The 24,835-nt window shown below is 44.1% G+C and overlaps 2 protein-coding genes across 5 annotated transcripts in view; both read left to right on the forward strand.

Moving 5' to 3' along the window:
* Positions 1 to 24,835, forward strand: part of sbf1 (SET binding factor 1) — a 135,675-nt gene that overhangs the window by 71,166 nt on the left and 39,674 nt on the right. For all 4 annotated transcript variants that reach the window (XM_080754773.1, XM_080754774.1, XM_080754775.1 and 1 more), the window contains 13 exons: positions 404 to 502; positions 1,007 to 1,217; positions 1,962 to 2,074; positions 2,976 to 3,125; positions 5,507 to 5,575; positions 5,947 to 6,108; positions 6,932 to 7,194; positions 11,989 to 12,161; positions 13,270 to 13,343; positions 15,306 to 15,498; positions 16,342 to 16,469; positions 18,499 to 18,674; positions 24,288 to 24,424. In XM_080754773.1, the coding sequence (XP_080610899.1) occupies positions 404 to 502; positions 1,007 to 1,217; positions 1,962 to 2,074; positions 2,976 to 3,125; positions 5,507 to 5,575; positions 5,947 to 6,108; positions 6,932 to 7,194; positions 11,989 to 12,161; positions 13,270 to 13,343; positions 15,306 to 15,498; positions 16,342 to 16,469; positions 18,499 to 18,674; positions 24,288 to 24,424 (1,948 nt within the window). The remainder of the gene's footprint in view (positions 1 to 403; positions 503 to 1,006; positions 1,218 to 1,961; positions 2,075 to 2,975; positions 3,126 to 5,506; positions 5,576 to 5,946; positions 6,109 to 6,931; positions 7,195 to 11,988; positions 12,162 to 13,269; positions 13,344 to 15,305; positions 15,499 to 16,341; positions 16,470 to 18,498; positions 18,675 to 24,287; positions 24,425 to 24,835) is intronic.
* LOC308309264 (actin, cytoplasmic 1-like) lies at positions 8,609 to 9,736 on the forward strand (the record flags this gene model as incomplete). The annotated part of the gene is made up of 1 exon (XM_080754786.1): positions 8,609 to 9,736. The coding sequence occupies one exon, from the start codon at positions 8,609 to 8,611 to the stop codon at positions 9,734 to 9,736; it is 1,128 nt and encodes a 375-aa protein (XP_080610912.1).

Genomic DNA, 24,835 nt, shown 5'->3' on the forward strand with positions numbered 1-24,835 from the left:
TTGCGGTTCCACAGATAGAAAGACCATTTTTCCCATGGAGATTTCAGAAAAGAATATTTACCGTATATAAGCTTGGAACCAAGCCATCCAGACTCCTGGTGAATCATGACCATTATACGTTTAATTCTGTGTCAAAACATATTTGTTGAAAACTGCAAAAAAAGGGTATTTATTTATATTATTATATTTTATATTATAATATAATTAAATATTCAAATATATTTTGAGTCTTGTAGAACAGACAAACACCATTGGTTTAGCTGCTTGGCCAAAACATTGCTTTTTATTCTCTGTTATGCCCTAATAACAGTTTTTTCATTGGAAGCTACAAGTGTGGTGGCCACTTTGATGTAAAGGCTCTAACGCGGAGGAACGATCACGCTGCCTCCTCCTGTGTCCACAGCTGATAGCCAATCAGGTGGAGCGCATCCGGCAAGAGGAGACGTGTCCGCACAAAGTTATGAACCACATCAAGGAGCTGGCGGAGCAGCTCTTCAAAAACGTACGTTGTCTCCGAAAATCGCCATAATCTTATTTCTCAACCAAAACACTTGACAGGTAGACGTACAGTAGGCCTCCCCTTGGGGCCTTTTCCACCGGCAAAGAACCGGTTCCAGAACCAGTGCCGGTTCAACTTTCTTGGAACCTTGGTTCGTTCTTGCGAACAGGCTTGCGTTTCCACCAGATTGAACCATGATTGAACCAGAGGAACCAAGGATTTTGTGGTTCCCGTTCGGAACCAACTTTTACCGTTCAGAACCAACTCCGGTTCTCGGTGGAAAAACTCACTTCTGGTTCATCCCATAGGCGGGAGAAAGAACCTCTGGTTCATCCCATAGGCGGGAGAAAGAACCTCTGGTTCATCCCATAGGCGGGAGAAAGAACCAGAACCGGTTCTTTGCCGGTGGAAAAGGCCCCTCTGTGTCATTCTCACCTGTTCATTTTAATATTTTTTTTGGTTTATTTATTTACTTTTTGTTCATTTTGTTACTCCGTCCGCGTTCAGGAAAACCCCTATCCTGCCGTGGCAATGCACAAAGTCCAGCGGCCGTCGGAGTGCGCCGGCCAGACCCACCCCCAGAACCAGTCCCCCTTCCCCTCGCTGGACGACGTCACGGTGGAGCTCTTCATTGGCCACGCCGCTGCCAAGCTGAGGACCGCCCCGCCCGTGGTCAAGGCGGAACTGAAGGGCATGGTGCCCTCCGGGCCCCCGCTGGGTGAGCTATGGCGGCAGGGAGGCGGGGGGGGGGGGCGTACTGGGTATAAGAGAAAGAAGCTGTAGACAGGGTTCCCACGGTCATGAAATTCCTGGAAATATTTTGAAATTAGAACAATATTTTTCCAGTACCGGAAAAGTTTTGGAATGTATCAAGGGTCCTGGAAGGTCCTGGAAAAAATATCTATGCATTGTCTTTGGTTATTGTTTTTGGTAATACCTCTGAAATGACAAATTAAGCATGGGCCAAATTGTCAAATATTAGAGGCAGAAATTGTGAAAATAGCCGATCTACATGCTCACAACGCCTCGCAACGCGAGGCGTTGTGAGCATGTAGATCTGCTATTTTCACAATAGAACCGTGTTATACAAAATTCCTCAACTCTTAGTGCTCGTCAGGGTGCCGGGTCCTCAGTTAAAACATGATTATTTCGGGGGTCACGGCCTGAAAAGGTTGAGAACCACTGGCATACACTACCTGTCTTTGGGCATTGCGCATAGGAGTAAGCAACCTATTATTGAGCTGAATTATTGTTATATAGTCCTTGGAAATCGGGTTAAATATTCTGGAAAAGTTTTGGAAATGAATTGGTAAAAATGTGTGGGAACCCTGTGTAGATCTGCTCTGAGGTTAACGTCTAGACGTTTTCGCGGTCACACAATCTGTCGTCTCAGTGTGCGTTTAGCGGGCCGACGTTCCGCGGCAGAGTGATGGATGGGATCTAATCAGTGTTGTCCCCACAGGAGACACCGTGGACAGGAACGGCAACGTGCTGGCGAACAGCGCGCGCAGGCTGGAGGTCGTGAGGAACTGCATCACGTACATCTTCGAGAACAAGATGCTGGAAGCTAAGAAGGTAACGAGGGAGAGGACCACTCACATGTGTCACCACATCACAATAAAGCCCAATGCGTTATTTATACTTGATTGCACTGCGTGTCGAATCGAATCACAACGTGACGCGTTGTGAGCTTGTAAATTGGTTATTTTCTTGGGGCGAGACACCAGGCACTATGACTATATAAGTATATATTCAGACTTAAGGAGGATGAGGATCACTCGCAAATAATTTCACTTCAAACTAAAGCCAATGCTTTGGTGAAACCTTGACATGCTCACGAAAAGTTACGGATTCGTCATTTTCGTCTAGCAATTCTTTTCTCGCAGAAGCCTAAAGTAGCCTTATACTGGAGTGGTAGTTCACTGAGGTGAATAAACATGCTTTAGCCTGAGTGGTCTTTGGTTGTTCCGTGTAGTTGTTCATATGTGACCCAGCATAGCAGAGGGGCAGTCATTTCGGAAAGCACAGCTTTAGACCAGCCCTGAAATTACTTTTTTTTTCCTAAAATGTGATAAAGACACAAAAGCATTTCATAAATATCAGGCTACATTTCACGTAAACGCCAGAGCTTAACTCTGCATGTAAATAAGACTTTTTAAAATTAATGTGAAGAGAAACCTCACATTTTGCAGGTTACATTTCATCTAAAAGGCTGAATTTCTCAGATCTAGTATTTCTGCATGGCATAACTCTATAAGCCATATCTACAAAACTGTTGGGTCAATCTTCACAACCAATATATCATTTTGTAGCTATGATTCCCAGCTTTCAAATGAAATGAAAGAAATAAAAATAAAATTTCAATGACTAGCCCTCAGCTGTGTTGGGACACATATGTCTGCGTGTCAATGTTACAGTGAAACGTTCTTATGACGACACCACTCATTTCCATCTTTGTTTGACCCCGCCTCCCTAGTTAATGCCGGCAGTATTGCGCGCGCTGAAGGGCCGTGCGGCCAGGGTGTGTCTGACGCAGGAACTCAACCAGCATGTCCTGCAGAACCGAGCCGTTCTGGACGACCAGCAGTTCGACTACGTCGTCCGCATGATGAACTGCACCTTACAGGTGAGTCAGAAACGGATCTGTCCGGCTCTACAAGTCAGTGGCTCTCAAACCCAGGGGTCTTTGAGGTGGTTCCGGGGGGTCCACGGTTAAATGATTGATAGTTTAGGAAGAACATGGATCCTTTACAGATCTGTATTTCTGAGAGCAGGGGTCTAATGCAGTGGTTCCCAAACATTTTAGCTTGTGACCCAAAAGAGGAATTAGACGTTTGCCCGGGACCCAAACTAGTGAAAATAGCAGATCTACAAGCTCACGCGTTGTGAGCTTGTAGATCTGCTAACAGTTGTATTAGTTTATTACAGTACATGTACAGTATGTAGCAACATATTTGTTTTTGTAGGCAGATTTTTTGAATGATATTGTTTTTCCGAAAACTTAGGTCAGGCCTAAAAGGGTTAATGAAATTACTTAGAAAAATCATTGCAGTTTTTCTTTTTCTTTTTTGTGAAAAATCTGAGCTTTTTTTTTGGGGAATGTTTATTCCGTTTGGAAAACAGTGTCTAATAATGTATACCAAACTGGGGATCCCTGAAATGTAAAAGTTTGAGAAGCACTGCTCTGAGTAAATACCACTTACTCAGGATATTGTTCGCAAGAAGACCCATGTTAGGGTAAGTTGTGATATGGATGTTTCTGTTAAAGCTGTACTGTGGAAGCTGCTCAACTAGTGGTCAGTAGCGGTATTGCTTTTTTCGGCCGGAGTCGCCGCGGACCACCGGAACGGGGGTCCGCGGACCACCGCGGCCGTCACGAGCACTTCCGCCTTGCCGATACGATTCCGTAGAGCCGTCTCCCATCATTTTTAGACCAGCATTGAGGGAGTAGCAAGCAAGATTCCTTCACCAATGTAAACACAGTTGCTGAGGGAAGCTACTTCCTTTAGAGACAGCAAGACTCGCTGTGATTGGCCGGTGGTGTATGATCGGCGTTGTGATTGGCCGGTAGTGTATCATGTGGGAGATGACATCATTTTGCCGGGAAATTCTCCCCCCCTCACAACTCATAGAAAACATATAAAGAGAAGGCTTCAGAAGCTGAAAATAACAGAGTGGGTGTTCTAAAACTTTAGCGATTTAACAGTTAGGACAATTTTAAGATTTGTTTTATAAAAAAAGTTACATGGTATAACTTTAATGTGTATGGTTGGGAGGATCTATGTTTGGATTCTTCTTCGCCTGGGTACAGTATGTTGACTGACTCAGTGTATTATTTCAGCAACATCCTGTTTCTTTATTTACTTCCATGCAGTACACAAGCAGCTTCACTTAAGGGGTTGCCGATTGAGTGCTTATGCTGAAGGACACTTGATGGAGGAGCAGGGAGCATTACTTGTTTACTCCCCCTGCCATATTGGAAATAATTCACACACATCCGCCTATCCCAACCGATGTACACAATACTGTACCATCAGTTCTCATGAGCCAACAGTCCTCACTGTCCTCTCCATAAAGTTTATGGAGATGCGTGAAGCCTTTTTAACTAAATGGCTTCCTTGAAGATGGAAGCCATTTTACTTGGTTATTATTCTTCCTGATAAGTTAAAGTATAGACATGCACTGCAGTTTACACATTTTATCTGCCTTTTTGAGCGGTGCTAACCACTCCTACATCTGTCTTTGTAAGCGCTCCCCGTGGAAGTGTCATCCGCGTTCAAAGACCGCGTTCATGGACCACGGCCATGTCACCAATATGACCATATGGGCATGGATATGCCAATTTACAGGGTATGGGCATATACCTCTAATGACAACAGTGATCTCCATATATGGGAATAAAAGGTACACATCTATAGGCAGACACACAGGTACACTAGAATCAATTAGGAATAATTAAATGGAACCCACAGAACAGAAAATAGGGACAATAAAGTGCAAAATAACGCCAGTTTGTCATCGCGTGTCGTGATTTGACATCCAAAGCAACAACCCAACCCAATTCTTTTACGAGAAACCTTGTATCTCCAAGTTTCAAATGTATACATTTTTTCGCAAAGCAAAGCCCTGCTTCATCATACAAGGCCGTTGCAAAAAAGTAGCAGATCTACAAGCACACAACGCCTCGCGGTGCGAGGCGTTGTGTGCTTGTAGATCGTCTGTTTTCACTAGTTTAAATGATAAATACAAAACAAACGGTTTTGGACATACAAGGTTTCCACCCGACAACGACGAAATATAACTCATGTAATTGGCCCACTGGCTTGTCACTTGTCATGATCAAATGAGTAGCAAATCTTTGAGTAGCAGCAGCGCTATGGAGAGAGATCTCTCTCTATAGCGCGCAATTCTTTTTCCCGGGCTGAATCAGGGGCCCAGCACGTCCCTGGTATACTCCCTTATCGAAGCTCAGTTTGCTCAGTGACATGTTGTGCTCTTTGCACACAGGACTGTTCCCACATGGACGAGCACGGGATCGCAGCCGCCCTCCTCCCCTTGGTCACGGCCTTCTGCAGAGTAAGTTCCTGAGCACTCTCCTCCAGCTCAGTCATTTCAGAAGTGCTACTGTTTGTGTACAACCAATACAATTATTTGGAAACTTTAGTTACTCGTTACTTTGCAGATATAAATGATTATTAAAACACACATTAATCCACTTTAGCCCTATTTTATACATTTTTTTTCAAACATTTTGTACTTTTACTTTTGGTACTTTATTGGTACTTGTACTCAAGTACACTTTGAATTATTTCAAAATTATTTCAGAGTATTTCTATATTGCATTATTGATACATTTACTTCAGTAAAAAATTTTAGTACTTTTTCCACCAATGCTTTTTTTTGTGTGTGTGTGTGTGTGTGTGTGTGTGTGTGTGTCTGTCTGTCAGAAACTGGGGGCTGGCATCACTCAGTTCGCCTACAGCTGTGTGCAGGAGCACATGGTGTGGACCAACATGCAGTTCTGGGAGGCCATGTTTTACAGCGATGTCCAGAATCAGATCAGGGCCCTCTATCTGGAGACGGAGGACGGAGAGCAGCAGGCTAACTTGGTACGAACAGGGTTCCCACGGTCATGAAATTCCCGGAAATATTTTGAAATTAGAAAAATATTGGAAATTTTTTGGAATTGATCAAGGGTCCTGGAAGGTCCTGGAAAAAATAGCTATGCATTGTCTTTGTTATTGATTTTGTTAATACCCCTGAAATGACAAATTAATCATGGGCCAAATTGTCAAATATTAGAGGCAGAAATTGTGAAAATAGCAGATCTACATTGAGCATGTAGATCGGCTATTTTCACAATAGAACCGTGTTATACAAAATGCCTCAACTTACTGCTCGTCAGGGTGGGGGGTCCCCAGTTAAAATATGATTATTTCTGAGGTCACAGCCTGAAAAGGTTGAGAACCACTGGCATACACTACCTGTCTTTAGGCATTGCGTAAGCGACTTGTTATTTAGCGGAATTATTGTTATAATAGTCTTGGAAATTGGGTTAAATATTCTGGAAAAGTTTTGGAAAAGTTTTGGAAATTCATTGGTAAAAATGTGTGGGAACCCTGTAAACGAATGCAGACCGCACTTTATGTTATACGTAAATCATCTGGTTGTGAATGTAAGTCACCTGGCTGTTGAATTTTGCCTTCCAGTCACCTTGGCAGGTGGCTGAAAATAGGGCTGTCACGATTGTGACATTTTGCATGACGATTAATAATTGTCACTCAAATAATCGCGATTAGCGATTTAATTGTGTTAGACGATTATTATGTAATAATAATTGTGACAGGCCTAGCCGAAAAGGTTTTCTTCGCGTACGGCCTTCGTCCTCCGAGCCGGATCGTCACTCAGACGTCGTCCCTCCTGTTTCCGCAGGAAGGGATGGAAGGCGGCGGCTGGGCGGGGGTGAGCGCTCTGCAGCTGGCGTCGGAGCAGAGCCGCCTGTGGCCCACGCTCAGCAAGGACATGCAGACGGAGCGCGTGCAGAAGGAGGAGAGCACGGTGTTCAGCCAGGCCATCCACTACGCCAACAGGATGAGCTACCTGCTGCTGCCGCTGGACACCAGCAAGAACCGCCTGCTACGCAGCTCGGGCCTCGGAGACGTGGAGAGCGTCAGCAACAGCTACGTCACCAACAGGTAACGCACGCTCAAGACACACGTGTATTAGGGCTTTCACCAATAGTGATTTTTAGTATTCGAATTATTCGACCTCTAAGTATTCCAATAGTCGAATATCCGACAGGACTGGCCAAACTGTCAAATATTAAGTAAGCAAGAGGCGAACATTGTGAAAATAGCCGATCTACATGCTCACAACGCCTCGCAAGCATGTAGATCTGCTATTTTCACAATATTTATCTGCAGAACCGAGCCACATTAAATGTAATACCTACAATTCCAAGTGCTTTTCAGGATGGGAGTCCCCAGTTCAAATATGTTTATTTTGTGGGTCACGGCCTAAAAAGGTTTGAGAACCCCTGGTATAGAGCATTAACAAATTCATCCACCAGGGGCATTGACAGCTCATTCTTATGACTTCCTATCTAGCCAAGCTTTATAAACTATATAATTTTTAAAGAGAAAACAATAAAATAAAATAAGCGAATATTCGACTTCGGTGAACAACGTCGAATAGTGACTTTGATATTCGAATGTTCTAATATTCGAATATTTGGTGCATGCACTCACACTCACGCACGCATTCACACACGCAAGACGTGTGCAACTGTCTCTTTGTCATGTGGGACTGGGTGTAGGATACAGTCTGGGTCATGTTCTGATGGGTACCAGGTTGCCAAGTTGGACTTGTTCAGCAGCACTTCTTATTAACTAGACTGCACTCTGTTGAGGTGCCAACTTGGGCCTTGTGCACTTGTGGCCATGTATGGGCTACTTGTGCGCCAGCAGAGCACGCCTTGTTACTTATATCAGGTCGCACTTGTTGATGGTGACGTCACCAAGAATGCTGGTCCCTCATTGGCTGTTGATGGTGACATCACCAGAAATGCTGGTCCCTGATTGGCTGCGGGCGCGAACACAGACAGATACGCGACTGATACGCCACCGAACGCTGTACTTGTGCACTTTGCTGCCGCAAGTAACAAGCGCACGCGCGCGCACGCACGCACGCACGCACGCACGCACGCACGCACGCACGCACGCACACACACACACACACACACACACACACACACACTCTCTCTCTCTCTGAGGGTGATGAGGGGGTTGTCTTGACAAGTGAAAAAGGTCTTCTCAGGGCCCAACTTTGGACGTCTACATCATGTCCACATCATTTCAACATCACAACAAAAAACATAAAAGGGACAGAAGAACCCAGAAAGGTTCCTTTAAAAGATGAGGTCCCTGTCCAAAGGCCAGTCATAATAATAGTACTGTAAATACGATTTAATTTATATAGCGCTTTTCTTAATACTCAAAAGTCGCTTTACAAAACAAACAAAATAAAAGCAATTTTATTAGGAAGAAACTAGATTTAAAAGTTAACTATAGAAGTAAAGGTAAAAGAAGGGGGATTAGGTAGAGAAAAGCCATGGAAGAGGAAAATGCTGCACTGGTTTTTGACAATGGAACCGGTATATGCAAAGCTGGATTTGCAGGAGACGATGCCCCTCGTTCTGTCTTCCCCTCCATCGTGGGTCGGCCCAGGCATCAGGGAGTGATGCTGGGTATGTGCAAGAAAGAAACCTATATTGGTGACGAAGCCCAGAGCAAGAGAGGTATCCTAACACTGAAGTACCCCATCGAGCACGGGATTGTCACCAACTGGGATGACATGGAGAAGATCTGGCACCACACATTCTACAACGAGCTGAGAGTTGCCCCAGAGGAGCACCCTGTCCTGCTCACAGAGGCCCCCATGAACCCCAAAGCCAATAGGGAGAAGATGACCCAGATCATGTTCGAGAACTTCAACACCCCGGATATGTACGTTGCCATCCAGGCCGTGCTGTCCCTGTATAGCTCTGGGCGTACCACCGGTATTGTTATGGACTCAGGTGACGGTGTGACCCACGTAGTTCCCATCTACGAGGGCTATGCCCTGTCCCATGCCATGCTGCGTCTGGATCTGGCTGGCCGTGACCTCACAGACTACCTCATGAAGATCCTGACAGAGCGAGCTTACTGCTTCACCACCACAGCCGAGAGGGAAATTGTGCGTGACGTCAAGGAGAAGCTGTGCTATGTCGCCTTGGATTTTGAGCAGGAGATGGACACCGCTGCCTCCTCTTCCTCCTTAGAGAGGCGATACGAGCTGCCCGATGGACAGGTCATCACCATCGGCAATGAGAGGTTCCGGTGCCCAGAGGTCCTCTTCCAGCCTCGCGTCCTTGGTATGGAGTCCTGTGGTATCCATGAGACCACCTACAACAGCATCATGAAGTGTGATTTGGATATCCGTAAGGACCTGTACACCAACGCTGTGCTGTCTGGAGGTTCCACCATGTACCCAGGCATTGCTGACAGGATACAGAAAGAGATCACATCCCTGGCCCCGTCCACCATGAAGATCAAGATCATTGCGCAGCCAGAGCGTAAGTACTCTGTCTGGATCGGAGGTTCTATCTTGGCTTCCCTGTCCACCTTCCAGCAGATGTGGATCAGCAAGCAGGAATACGATGAGTCCGGCCCCTCCATCGTCCACCGCAAATGCTTCTAAACAAACTGTTCCTTTTTTCTCCACCCTGACCAAACAACAACAACTTCAGCTCTGCGCAAAACGTAGACAAAGTCATATACTCTTCTGGCTTCAATTACTTTTGCCGCTTGATTCTCTGAGCTCATAATGGTGGTGACGTCACTCGGCATAGCTGCATGGGATTATGATTTTACCAAGTGTGGAAAAACATTTGCATTAGAAACATAACAGCATTTTATGAGTTAACTAGTTGTGCTCATTCTGCTCAATTCATATTTATTCCGCCACCTTTTTTGGCATCCTACTACTCCTACATTCTTTGAGCTAGAAGTTTTATACAGACTTCAACTTATTCAGCTTTACACAGTTATTATTGCTTGTACTTTTCTCTTGACACATTTTTATACTGTTTTAGATTTGTGAACAACCAGTATCCCAGTAGATTCCTATGGGAAATTAATTCTCTCTTACCATTTATGCTCGGGATTGAGCTGAAGGAGGGATGGTTATATTTTCTACTGTACATAATATACTTGTTTACAGCGAGCCCACACAGTTTCTGCAGGAACTGCCTTTCTAGTTTCATAAAGCATCTCGCGAAGCTTGGCCAATTCCAAGCTCTGTGTGACTGAGGGACAGATATACACACACACACACATACATACACACACACACACATACACACATACATACATGCATAGAAAGCCAGATGTAGGAGCGGTTATCACCGTTCAAAAAGACCATTCCTCAACAAGAGAGAGAGTAATTATCACCACTTTTGCATCATATCGATTAAATCAGTCTTGCCCATATGGAGAGTGGGCTGTCTCTACTAACTTGGCCTAACTTTCCCTTTTTGCCTTTTAATTTTTATGTTTTCTTTGCATAGTTTTTAGCCTTTTAACTAGTTATTCTCTTAAAGTGTTTTTGTTAGTTTGGTTGCTGTAGGCAACAAACACATTATAGTTCTAGCCCAGCTTTCTTATTATTTTCCTCCTCGATACACTCTAGCCAATCATGAAGCAGCGTTCTCGGTGACTTCACCATTATAGAGGAAGCCCATTGAGTTCAATGGGAGAGTGGTGGAGGGGTGGTCAAGTGCACACTGACCAATCAGGCCAATCAGGATTGGCCTGCTGATCCCCATTAGAGTCAACGGCAACCACCCTTGCAACTTCCAATTGCATCTTTCTAGTTTTTGTTTGTTTTGTCTTGTAAAGCGACTTTGAGTACCAAGACGAGCGTTATAAATTGGATGCATATTATTACTTGTATGTGGCGTATCTGTTTGTCTGGGTTTACGTAATCCAATGGGAAAACCCTTGAAATAACACAGGGTGTCGTCACCAACAAGTGCTACCTGATATATATATAATAAGGCGCAAGTTGGCACCTCGGAATAGTGCCAACCTGCCCACCCACATACTGCATACGTACGTACCAGGCGTGTCGTTGCCAGGATTTTATCTGAAGCAAACACGGAAGTCAAAGTTCCTATGATTGGCCGCTAGTTGCGCTGTTTTCCCCCCGCGAGGTACCAAAAAGAATTTGTCTACATTGGACCCTATTCGTCTTCCCCTTTGATTTTCTAACCTTGATAAACGTTGTCATAAATACTTTATGGTTCCTGTCGCTAGTGAAAAACTCCCTTTCAATCACCATGATATGCGTTTTGAGCAAATATGGTCCCATTTATGTTAAACTTGATAGATTTGCGGGGGGAGGGGAGCTGATACCAGCCGGCTGTGTTCTTCTCTTCTTCGTGTGCTGTATTTCGGGAGGCTCCGACCACATTCTCCCATGTATCCCTGCAATTCCACGTGACCGTTGGCAGCCAATAGCATTCCTTATGATTCCTGGGGTACCTTTCAAACAATGATGGCGTCACCCATACAAGGGACAAGAAAACCTCATTTACGCTGCATAGAAAGCAATGGTGTCGCGCCGTCCATATTTTTCTACAGTCTATGGTACGTACGTCTTATTATTGGCAGAGTGCACAGCGGTTAGCGAGATTAGCTCTGGAAAAGGACTGACAGGACACACACACACACACACACACACACACACATGCACGTGTCAACAGACAATGACCTTTATAAGACGCAAAATTAACATTGTTGAGAATGGAATCATTTGGAATATTATTAATACATTTTCTTTTGGGGAAGGAACTTACCTCAACTGTTTGAAAACACCTACCAGAATCAGTTGTGTTCATATTGTCATCAGCTCAGTGGTTCTATGTGATTTATGCTTTCGCCCATCGGCAGTATCGCTGGCAGCATGGCAGAGAGTTACGACACGGAGAGTGGCTTCGAGGACGCCGAGAGCTCTGACGTGGCCAACTCTGTGGTGCGCTTCATCAACCGCTTCGTAGACAAAGTGTGTAATGAGAGCGGAGTGACCAACGAGCACCTCAAAGCCCTGCACACCATGATACCAGGTACAGCGTATGCATGCACACGCAGGGCTGGGTGCCGCGGGGGAGGGGCTAAGGAAAACGGGGATATAGCTGTTAATATAGCTGCGAGCTTGTAGATCTGCTATTTTTGAAAAATCGTGAAAATTAGAATTTTGAACCGATTCTATAAGTGTCTTTTGAATCCTTCTAAGATTTTGTGAAAAACCTATGTTTCTATGTCAGCAATCTGGTCAGCCATCATCAAAGAAAAGGTCCTTTTCACTTAACTGGAGCTCAGTTAATCTGTTCTTGAGAGACTACTATGTCAGTGGTTCTCAAACCTTTTCATGTGAAGGACCCCCAAAATGATATTTATTTGGCCACGGACACCCATCTCAAAATATTTAGTTCCAGGGACCACCCAGAAGCAGAATTTGAGTTACAAACGTTCGCTTTGAAAATACATATATTCAAAGATTTGCACACATTTTCACGACTTTTTCAAAAATAGCAGATCTACAAGTTCGCAGCGCGGCACTCGGTGCCGCGCTTTGAGCTTGTATATCTGCTATGTTTCACTGGTTAAAGCATTCAATAATTCTTGGCCTAAATGGGTTAAAATGCATTTGCATTATCATTACACGGACAAATATGTCTGTGGCATATTTTAGATTTTCTTTTTTACACAGCATGTTCTTATTTTTTATCATAATACCCAATTACTGAATGTCAAGTCTCCATTTCTTCAGAATATGATTTACTATGACCCTATGGCACTTTAGGATTCCACTAGGCCTAGTGATTCTCAAATGTTTTATTTGCAAGGACCCCCCTTAACTCAGAGTGTACAAATGGAACCGTTTGTACACTGGTTCCATTTGAACACTCTCAGGGTTACAGACCTGTTATGGCCATTCAGAGCTACTGAAGCTCTTTATGTGTTTCTGGTAATATTATTGTCCACTCATTCTGTATGTCCATGGAAACATTGTTATTTTGACAAAAATGTCCACCACAAGCCAGCATGGCGATGACCCCTGGGTGAACCCCTGTGATCGAACATAAAGGTGGAGAACACATGAAATGTGCCATCTTGTTTGAGGATTCCTGATTGCAGATTTTTCTGAATACGTCACCCTTCTCCCTCCAGACATCGTTCAGATGCACATTGAGACGCTGGATGCAGTCCACAGGGAGAGTAAGCGACTGCCCCCGATCCAAAAGGTAACCAATTCCTATTTTTACGTTCCGCTGGACAAAGGCCATGCAGAACCCAGGCCAGCCACGCCCACCCCCCTCTCCACCAATCCCCACAGCTCAGTCTCACAGTGTCACGGCAGGTACGTCTGTCTCCACTGACAGCACCGTGTGACTCACAGCACGCCGTGAGCAGTGCATGCTGGTTGACGTAGTTTCCCCCCTTACCTCTCCATCTGTTGGCGTGTGACTTTTTAAGACGTTTGACTGGCGTGCCTTCAGTTTTGAAGGGTGCTGTTAGCCTTGTTTTTTTAACCCCCGCGAGGAGCGGTATGCTCCTCGCTATCGGAGAGAGGGACAGAGGCTGAGCTGAGCTTGTCTCGACACGTTTGGCACTGTAGTTGTGACTAGTTGCAACTGGCACCACACACAAAGCATGTAATTCCCACAGCACATCGGCATCCACATTTCACTATCACTGCCCACCGAACGCCCTGTATACATACTCTAGTGCATGCCTTTTGTGTGCCTATCACTAGTATGTGTGGCGTTGGGTGTTTTGTGACCAATTCTGAAATGGAATACAAAACATGTAATTCAGGAAATAATTAGTATCATGGAGAAAAAGGTAGCAATGTCAAAGCGGAGAAATGTCTCTTTAAGACTTTAAAACAGACTTGTTGACAGTCAACAAAGACATGCTCTTGTTCATATTTAGAATACCTCACCATCCAATCCCTGTACTGTACTGCATGTGCAAATTATAGATTGCTCTAAACAAGCCCTTTGCTCCCTCAAAGAAAGGACACAATCCAGTTCTAAAGATGGCTTTTTCTTTTCCTTTTTCCCTTTTTTTTAGATCATTCTGAGATTAGATGGCCTACATCCCATTCTATAAACACACCCCAGTGGATATATTAATGGATATCTTTTCCTTTTTGTGTATTTGCTCGCTTATTTGAGGTTACCGGTGCCAAAATCCCACCAATATGGGCCAGCCTACATATCAAAAGTACTGTTTGTGTTTATATGCAACAGATATCAAATACCTTACACACTCAAGAGACTTATTTTTCACTCATCAAATAACGACTTTCTGGTGTGCTGATATCGGAGTGAAATACAAGTCATGCAGCTAGTGACTTGCACTATAAATAAGCATGGTTGTGAAGGCATGCTTCCATGGTTGTGTGTGTCTGTTGAATTCATAGATTCTGGCTCGTTTGGTCATAAAATGTAGTCGGCTACTAGGGCATTCACGAATAGTGATTTTTAGTATTCGAATTATTCGACCTCAAAGTATTCGAATAGTCGAATATTCGACAGGACTGGCCAAACTGTCAGATATTAAGTAAGCAAGACGAATATTGTGAAAATAGCAGAACTACACGCTCACAACGCCTCGCGCTGCGAGGCGTTGTGAGCATGTAGATCTGCTATTTTCACAATATTTATCTGCGGAACCGAGTCACATTAAATGGAATACCTACAATTCCAAGTGCTTGTCAGGGTGGGGGTCCCCAGTTCAAATATGTTTATTTTGGGGGTCACGCCCTGAAAAGGTTTGAGAACCCCTGGTATAGAGCATTAACAAATTCATCCACCAGGGGCATTGACAACTCATTCTTATGCCTTCCTATCTAGCCAAGCTTTATAAACTATATATTTTTTTAAAGAGAAAACAATAAAAAAAAAAAAAATATTCGACTTCGGTGAACAACGTCGAATGGTGACGTTGATATTCGAATATTCAAATATTTGGTGAATGCCCTATCGGCTGCCCTGCTCGGACATGAAATGCTAACGACGCTCCTCACCGTCTCCACCACCTCCCCTCTTGTCCTCTTCCATTCAACCTCTTGTCCCTCCCCTCCCCTCCCCTCCCCTCCTCCCCTCCCCCCCTCCCCTCCCCTCCCCTCCCCTCCCCTCCCCTCCCCTCCCCTCTCCCCTCCCCTCTCTTGTCTCCCCCTCCCTCCCTCCCCCCTCCAGCCCAAGCTGCTGACGCCCTCGCTGCTCCCCGGGGAGGAGCTGGTGATGGACGGCATGCGGGTGCACCTGATCTCGGACGGCCGCGAGGAGGCCACGGGGGCCATGGGCGGTCCGCCCCTGCTGCCCGCCGAGGGGGCCATCTTCCTCACCAACTACCGGCTCATCTTCAAGGGCACACCCACCGACCCGCTGGGTGAGCGGGGAGGGGGATGGGGGAAGCCACGCAGTTAGAGTAAAGAGGGGACACGTTCCCTCACAGATTTACATATTTACAAAATGTTTGAAAATAGCAGATCTACTTTGCAAACATTTTGTACTTTTTGTACATTTTGATGCAAACGCTTTCCTACTTTTACTCAAGTACATTTTGAATTCCGGACTTTTACTTGTAAGAGAGTATTTCTATAATCAGGGTTCCCACGGTCATGAAATTCCTGGAAATATTTTGTAATTAGAAAAATATTTTTTCAGTACTGGAAAAGTTTTGGAATTGATCAAGGGTCCTGGAAGGTCCTGGAAAAAATAGCTATGCATTTTCTTTGGTTATTGATTTTGTTAATACCTCTGAAATGACAAATTAAACATTGGCCAAATTGTCAAATATTAGAGGCAGAAATTGTGAAAATAGCAGATCTACATGCTCACAACGCCTTGCGTTGCGAGGCGTTGTGAGCATGTAGATCGGCTATTTTCACAATAGAACCGTATTATACTAAATTCCTCAACTCTTAGTGCTCGTCAGGGTGGGGGGGGGGGGGGGGGTCCCCAGTTCAAATATGATTATTTAGGGGGACACAGCCTGAAAAGGTTGAGAACCACTGGCAAACACTACCTGTCTTTGGGCATTGTAAGCGACTTGTTATTGAGCTGAATGTTTATATATACCTGGAAATCGGGTTAAATATTCTGGAAAAGTTTTGGAAATTAACTGGTAAAGATGTGTGGGAACCCTGTATAATGCAGTATTGATACTTTTACTCAGGTCAAAGATCAGATTTTCCACCACTGACTAGCACGTACACTGTTCCACTTGCAGTGGGTGAGCAGGTGGTCACTCGTTCGTTCCCCGTCGCCTCGCTGACCAAGGAGAAGAGGATCTCGGTATCTTTACCCATGGACCAGTTCATTCAGGAGGGCCTACAGCTTCGTTCCTGTACCTTCCAGGTACCCACCCCTCCTGAATCTTATCTTTTCCCCTCAATATCCACATAAACCCCAAATTATCTATGTATTCTTACCAGCCATTTAGTTTTTTGAAGCGGTGAAAGCCGCTTCCAATGAGTGGCTTTGTGTGTCCCATGCCCATATATGGTCATTTCAGTCCAGAATGAACAGGTTTTTTCAAAAACAAAATGTCTGTCACCTCATGTCCATGTATGGTCATTTCAGTCCAGAATGAACAGGTTTTATCTGTCCCGTACGTCCAGAATATCAGTCCAGAATGAATAGGCTTTTTCAAAAAGCAAAATGTGTGTCCCATGTCCATATATGGTCATTTCAGTCCAGAATGAACAGGTTTTATCTGTCCTGTACGTCCAGAATATGTGTGTGTAGTGTCCCTCCCGGTCTGATGATTGGATACTTTGAGGATTGGTCAAGCTTCACATGATAATTCGGCCCTCAGGTTTTATCTGTCCTGTACATGCAATAGTTCTCACCTACTGCATCCACAACTAATGCTACTATGAAAACCTTATTCAAATAACAATTCAGAATAGAGGTTTTATCTGTCCTGTACATGTAGAATATTATCAACAAAAGGAGTGGATATCTATAGAAACCCAACAAAAGATTCAAGTAAGAAAAGAGAAGAAAGCAGCAGTGACAAATAGCCGCACAAGAGCAAAAGCAAAGGCACAATAAGAATATACAGATGTCAACAGAATGGTAAAAAGGAGCATTAAGGCAGACAAGAGGAAATACATTGAAAATCTAGCAGAAGAAGCAGAGGAAGCAGCAAGAAACAAATGAAACAGTTGTACGACACCACCAGAAAGATGTCGGGCAAATATAGTAGGCCACAAAAGAGTTGAAAAATGTAGTAGGAAATGTCATACCGGCTCTCCAGACAATTCTATACTAAGATTCACCGCTTCACTTCGAACCGAGGTTTGATTTTTTAGAAAAGAAGAGTACCTCCTCAGTATGGTTGGTTCTCTGCCAAAGACATATTACTGTAGCCAAGTATCAGTCATTTGCTACGTTGCATTTGGCCTCAAATGCTGATCATGTCAGACAGGTTTTACGACACTCTTCTTCTCTGTAGTCCTTGCCAAGCTGTTCTCATTAAAGGTGTTTTTAAGTGACAGTGCATTTTGTTCAAATAGCCTAAGTGTTAAAGTAAATAGCTCTACTGTATATTCCAATAGCAATTGCTATAGTGTTTGTTCAGTAACTCCCCAAACTCTTCAGCTCTTTAGGGAAAACAAAATACATTTTCGGGTCAGAATGACAATCTTATCCAATTGGGAGAGAGAACTGCTACAGGATAAACAGTGAAACGGGAAGTGACCCATTTAGGCCTAGAATTATTAAATGTTTTAACCAGTGAAAAATAGCAGATATACAAGCTCACAGCGCGAGCTTATAGATCTGCTATTTTTTTTAAAGTCGTGAAAATGTGTGCAAATCTTTGAACATAATATGTATTTTCAAAGCGAACGTTTGTAACTCAAATTTAGCTTCTGGGGGGTCCCTGGAAAGTGAAAAGGACCTTTTCTTTGACGATGGCTGGCCAGATTGCTGACATAGAAACATAGGTTTTTCAAAAAGTCTTAGAAGGATTCAAAAGACACTTATAGAATCAGGTCAAAATTCTGATTTAAAAAAATAAATAGCAGATCTACAAGCTCGCAGCGCGGCACTCGGTGCCATGCTGTGAGCTTGTATATCTGCTATTTTTCAATAGTTAAAGCATAAAATAATAATACACTATAATGTGTACCCGTTCTGAATGGGTTAAACAGAAACAAAATGTACAAAACTGTTTCTGGAACACTATCAAATGAAGCTGATAGTGGGTTCTCTCTCCTGATGGGATGGAATTGGTGACCCACCTGAAAATGTATTTTCTGTTTACTAAAGAGCTGGAGAGATGAGAAGACCCCTATTACTGAAGAAAGACTTTGTAGCAATTACTTAATAACAAAATAATATATATATATATATATATATCTTCACGTTTCGCCTGCAGCTGATGAAGATCGCGTTCGATGAGGAGGTAGCATCGGACCTGGCGGAGGTGTTCAGGAAACACATGCACAAGTTGCGCTACCCTCAGCACGTCCAGGGAACCTTCGCCTTCACGGTGGGCCAGAGTGGCAAGCTGGTCGTGGAGCACAAGACCAAGGACAAGAACCAGTCACTCAAGTAAGAGCACTCGCGCTACTCATGTTCGTTCAGTACTTGATAGTGGAGCACAGCACACCAGATAATGTGTCGACCGCATAGATGCAATGTCCGTGGTGCAATTGCAGCTGGAAACCTTTGTTTGAATGTCCATTCTACCCCCACCCCTCTGTCCTTAGCTTCCTGTCCGCTCTATACTGTCCCCCTAAATCAGGGGTCTTCAATGTTTTCAGGCCAAGGACCCCTTTATTGAGAGATAGATGAAGCAGGGACCCCCACAACCTCTCTCATAGATTTCCATATTCCGTAGTTTCATTGTTTGACAGCACAATCATCAGTGTATTGTGGATTCATGTCAATTTGTGTTTTCAGATATTTAACCACTTGAACCATAATAATAAACTTGACATTTCACTCTCGTTCTTAGTCTGCTCTTTTTCCCTTCTACACCAAAGCTCTTTGCCAAAAATAGCCAATCTACAAGCTCACAACGCCTCAACCTCAAAGTATTCGAATAGTCGAATATTCGACAGGACTGGCCAAACTGTCAAATATTAAAGGTCATACACCATGCATTTAAAAAGTATTTATGTCATATTGTTTATGTCCCAAAAACGTTTTTCAAAAGGTTTGAGGCTAAATTACCACTCCTGAATAGTGGGCCTCTCATTTTTGAATGGCTCTCAGAGCATTTTCAGCTGCAGTACCACCTTTGGCCTGAACTGCGCAAAATCTGGACAGCCTGTTTTGAGAACCCGTGGAATGCTTTTAACCTCCACCTTCCCAAAACCAGAGAAAGACACAACGGTCTGAAATGGGACTTTGTGAGGATATAAGGTGCTAGTGGGACCCCAAAAAAAGGTTTTAAAATAGGAAAAGTGAAATTTCATGGTGTATCACCTTTAAGTAAGCAAGAGGTGAACATTGTGAAAACAGCCGATCTACATGCTCACAACGCCTCGCGTTGCGAGGCGTTGTGAGCATGTAGATCTGCTATTTTCACAATATTTATCTGCGGAACCGAGTCACATTAAATGTAAAAAGGGGCGGCATAGCTCAGGGGTAGAGAAACTGGTATTAGAGCACGAAGGGTATAAATCCCGTAGGGTTCCCAGTTCGAATCCGGGCTCCCCCTGAGTTAATGTCGAAGGGTCCTTGGGCAAGACTCTGAACCCCTAATTGCCTCCGGTGAGTAGGTTGGTGCCTTGCATGGCTTCCTCCGCCACCGGTGTATGAATGTGTGTGTGAATGGGTGAATGTAATGCACAATCTATGTAAAGCGCTTTGGATTAAAAGCGCTATATAAATGCACCATTTACCATTTACCATTTAATACCTACAATTCCAAGTGCTTGTCAGGGTGGGGGTCCCCAGTTCAAATATGTTTATTTTGGGGGTCACAACCTAAAAAGGTTTGAGAACCCCTGGTATAGAGCATTAACAAATTCATCCACCAGGGGCATTGACAACTCATTCTTATGACTTCCTATCTAGCCAAGCTTTATAAACTATATATTTTTTAAAGAGAGAGAAAAAAAAAGAAGCAAATATTCGACTTCGGTGAACAACATCGAATGGTGACTTTGATATTCGAATATTCAAATATTTGGTGAATGCCCTAGCGTTAAGTAGATAATATTGAAATTAGGTTACAGACTGGCTGTAGCCAGCCCAGCACACATTTTGTGCACTCTCAGAAGTAGCTGCAAAGCCAGAAAAACACACGGCTCCATTGTGTTGAACTGCACGGCGCTTGTCTAGTGCTGCTGCGAGCCAACGTCACATCAGCACTATCTATCCTATCACTACCGAGGAATTGTCCAGCTGTGAAACGGCTGGTGACATTTCAACCACACGTGCATCATCACATACTCTGGTCCAAGTGCACCGACGTCCATGATGAGATAACCTGCCTTATGCTGCATTCACACTGAGAGAAGCCAAGCTAATGGTTTGCTTGGTAATTCAATGTATTCTCTATGCAAACCAGCTTTAAAAAAAATCCAAGCTTATTTTTCGGGCTTGGAAATTTTAAAAGCTGGTTTGCATAGAGAATACATTGAATTACCAAGCAAACCATTAGCTTGGCTTTTTGGAGCGGTGAAAGCGCTCCCAATAGACAGGTATGTCCGTGGGTATGTCTGTGGGTGGGTGGCTGGCTGGCCGTGTCCGTAGCCTGGCAATACCTTGAGTGGCCACACACAACACACTAGTTAAAGGAGGGGCGCTGTTTTGTGCAGGCCAGGCACACTCAACACACACACACACACACACACACACACGCACACACAGGGTATAGCTGCTCAGATTCACCGCTCCACTTCGAACCGAGGTTTGATTTTTGCATGTGAATGAGGCATTAGCCTTTGACTGTGTTATTATTATTTAAATATACAAGCTTGCCCCCCAGCTTTATTCTTGTCCTACTTGTCCACACTCATTCTTTTACACCCAAGCGTCATAAAATTCAACCCTATATACGAAGGGGAGAATTCACATTCGTGCGTGCGTGCGTGCGTGCGTGTGTGTGTGTGTGTGTGTGTGTGTGTGTGTGTGTGTGTGTGTGTGTGTGTGTGTGTGTGTGCGTGCGTGCGTGCGTGCATGCGATCGTGCGTAAGTGAGACGGACCCTCTGCTACTGTCACACAAGCAACCAAAAAAAGCAAGCCTCTTTTAACCACTTTCAACCTGGCATCCCCTTTGTACGACGTGTTGTGAGCTTGTAGATCTGCTGATCTTCACATGGCGACGTGTATACGGCTCAAGAAGTGTTTAATTCCACCAGCTGCATCTTCCGCCTTGTTCCCTGTCAGAGTGCCTCTCCATCTTGTACCAACCGTTACACAACGGTCTGTCTCCTGTGCCTATTATTACCTCCTCAGTTGGTCTCCCCTTCCCTCCCTCCCTCCATACCTCCCTCATTCACTCCACAACTCCTTCTGTTCTTCTGGCCTGGCCTGGTGGTTCCTCCTGCTGAATAATTCAGCAGCGGAAAATGTGTCAGCTCCTCTATTGTGTGTGTGTGTGTGTGTGTGTGTGTGTGTGTGTGTGTGTGTGTGTGTGTGTGTGTGTGTGTGTGTGTGTGTGTGTGTGTGTGTGTGTGTGTGTGTGTGTGTGTGTGTGTGTGTGTGTGTGTGTGTGTGTGTGTGTGTGTGTGTGTGTGTGCGTGCGTGCGTGCGTGTGCGTGCGCGTCACGTGTGTCTGTGCGTGTGCGTGCGTGTTTCGCTCGGTTAAAAACCCTCCATTGAGAGATATTAACTCTTATTGTGCCTATCCCGAACTAGTTCGGGATAATTATTAACGTCCTGGGTGCCTATCCCGAACTAGTTCGGCTTTTTAAAAAATATATACTTTTGTAATTTTTTTTTTCTTTCGAGCCGCGCCGCCGGCCGTCATCTGTTTACACGGCCCGCGAGAGCGTCGCACCGCCGATATTTACCATCCACTCCAATGCAATCCAGGATCTTTAGAGCTCATTTTCTCTGTTCCATGCATATCCATAAGGTGTGCAAGGTTTAATCATGGCTAAATTGCCGAAAATAGGGCTTCTAAAATGCTTGGTAGCCAAATTAGCCAATAGCTAACTTCAAGCTAACTTCATCCTGTTCCTGTACATGCACAAAGGAAAGTGTTCAGGCGCATCATGGCTGCGCATGGCTTGTGCATATACCAGCGTATCTCTATGGTGTTTTCTATGGCCACTGGGTGCCCTCTAGTGGTGAAAAGGTGGCATTGAAAGTGTTAAAACCCATTTAGAACGGGTACACATTATTGTGTATCATTATTTTATGCTTTAACTATTGAAAAATAGCAGATATACAAGCTCACTGTGAGCTTGTAGATCTGCTATTTTTGAAAAATCGTGAACATTTAAATTTTTACCTTGTGTCTTTTGAATCCTTCGAAGGTTTTAAAAAAAAAACCTATGTTTCTAATATGTCAGCAATCTGGCTAGCCAACGTCAAAGAAAAGGTCCTTTTCACTTAACTGGAGCTCAGTTAGTCTGTTCTTGAGAGACAACTATGCCAGTGGTTCTCAAACCTTTTCATGTGAAGGACCCCCAAAATGATATGTATTTGGCCACGGACCCCCATCACAAAATATTTAGTTCCAGGGACCTCCCAGAAGCAACATTTGAGTTACAAAAATACATACAAGTCAAAGATTTGCACACATTTTGACGACTTTTTCAAAAATAGCAGATCTACAAGCTCGCAGCGCGGCACTCGGTGCCGCGCTGTGAGCTTGTATCCCTTCTATCCCTCTAAGGCCCGCATTAAGAAATACTTGAAATAAAAAATTGAAAAAAATCAGATGGTGTTGTAGGAGTCCTATTCAGAGGAAAATGTAATGTTTTTTTCAAAAAAATGTTTTTGTAAGATTTTATAGCCATAAATCAAAAATCATAAATCATGCTCTAATTTACATATGGGGGATATTTTTCACAATAATAACATATGTACATGTTCTAGACATTCTAATGATCACCAAAAAAAATAGTACAGGCATTTTACTTATGTTTTTGTGAGGTATAGCTTCCATGAAAAAGTGAGATGTTGTTCGTCAAAACTCTGGAATTTCAGCGGGTGTGGCGGGTGTGAATGTCAGCCCCTGTGGGGGGTATTTATATGCAAATATTGTGGCCAATGGCATTGTAATACTAAACAATAGAATCCAATGGTGGTGTTTAGGTGGTAGGGGGAGCTAAAATAAAATGATTTAAACCTTTTTTTGGATAAAATACAAACGTTGTAATATTACAACCGTGGGCCTTAGAGGGATATCTGCTATTTTTCACTGGTTAAAGCATTCAATAATTCTAGGCCTAAATTTGTTAACACGCAGCACTCCAGGTGAATTTGTGGCTGTCAATTATGCATAGAGACTTCCCTCAGAAGTCAAATTCCATGTCCTGCTACAGTACTACTGGCGGCTGCCTCCCGAGTACTGGAATGCAGCGTTTGGGCTTTAACAGTTTGCCAGCCGAAATAGAATGGTTGTTGGTAGATTAGCCGTGAAATTTCTATTATTGTATTGTGATCTGAGACATAATATTATGTTTATAAACATGAGCCCGCCACCACTCCTTCTTGGACCACACCGTTGAATGACTGAACAGTCGATGTGACCATTTTGGCTAGCTTAGCCCTTAGCACTCCAGCTATGCTAATGTTATCCTCCAGACAGTTAACGGACGGTGTCAAGGAAGCATGAAGAAGGAAAGGCCATGACGTCACCTCTGCTTCATGTCAGTGCAGCCATGAGCTATCGATGGACGAGCGGTGACTAGGGAAGGTTAGACGATCGCCGATTTTCGGATAAAAATCATTTATTTCGGTTTTAATGACCCAGTACGGGAAAAGACGACGCGGCTGAGACTCCTTGCTCAGATGTCCGATATATTCCGGTTTTAATATTAAGGGGATCCCCGTGGCTTGGAAAGGGTTAACAGGGCTGCTAGGAAGTGAATGTCAAGTGGTTTCTTCCCTCGCTGACTGCTTTCTGGACACGCTGTGCTGTTGGCTCAGCCGAGTGACGTACTGTATTTAGAAATATCTGCCCTCCTCACCCCCTCCCACTAAACATCTTCTCTCTTTCTCTCTCCCCCGCCCGCTCTTCTCCTCCTCCTCCTTAGGACACTTTCTAAAAACCTGGTCAAGAGTGCCAAGAGGACCATCGGCCGGCAGTACGTGACAAGGAAGAAGTACTCTCCCCCCACCTGGGAGAACAGAAGCAGCTTCCAGTCGGAGCTGGACGAGGATGAAATCTCAGGTATCTTGAGGAACAAACAGCACATTCCCTGGGCCCTTTTCCATGCTTTCTGGAACATTTAACTGATAATCTGTGTACAGAGGGAATCATAACCAGTTAACAGCAAGGGTGACCGGCGACTGCGGTGGTTTGCCAAAGTATGTTAGAGCTACAACAGGATGAAAGGCAAGGTTTTCTATCGCCATTTAGTTGTTTCTCCCGGGACACTTATTATTTATTTCGATTGTACATTAACTGATGAATCCGTATGTTTGACGGATACTGTAAGTGATTTTGGCAAGATTAAGGTTGTTTAAACAAAAAAAAAATGTTTTTGGGTGGCAACCCAAAAGTCGCTTGAGTGGGCTTTAGTTTAGCCTTTCACTTTCGGCTGTCAATCACTGTCAGATCATCTTTAGTGCTAGTTAGGAT

This window comes from Nannobrachium achirus (genome assembly GCF_963921795.1).
Source record: "Nannobrachium achirus genome assembly, chromosome: 23".
Taxonomy (NCBI): domain Eukaryota; kingdom Metazoa; phylum Chordata; class Actinopteri; order Myctophiformes; family Myctophidae; genus Nannobrachium; species Nannobrachium achirus.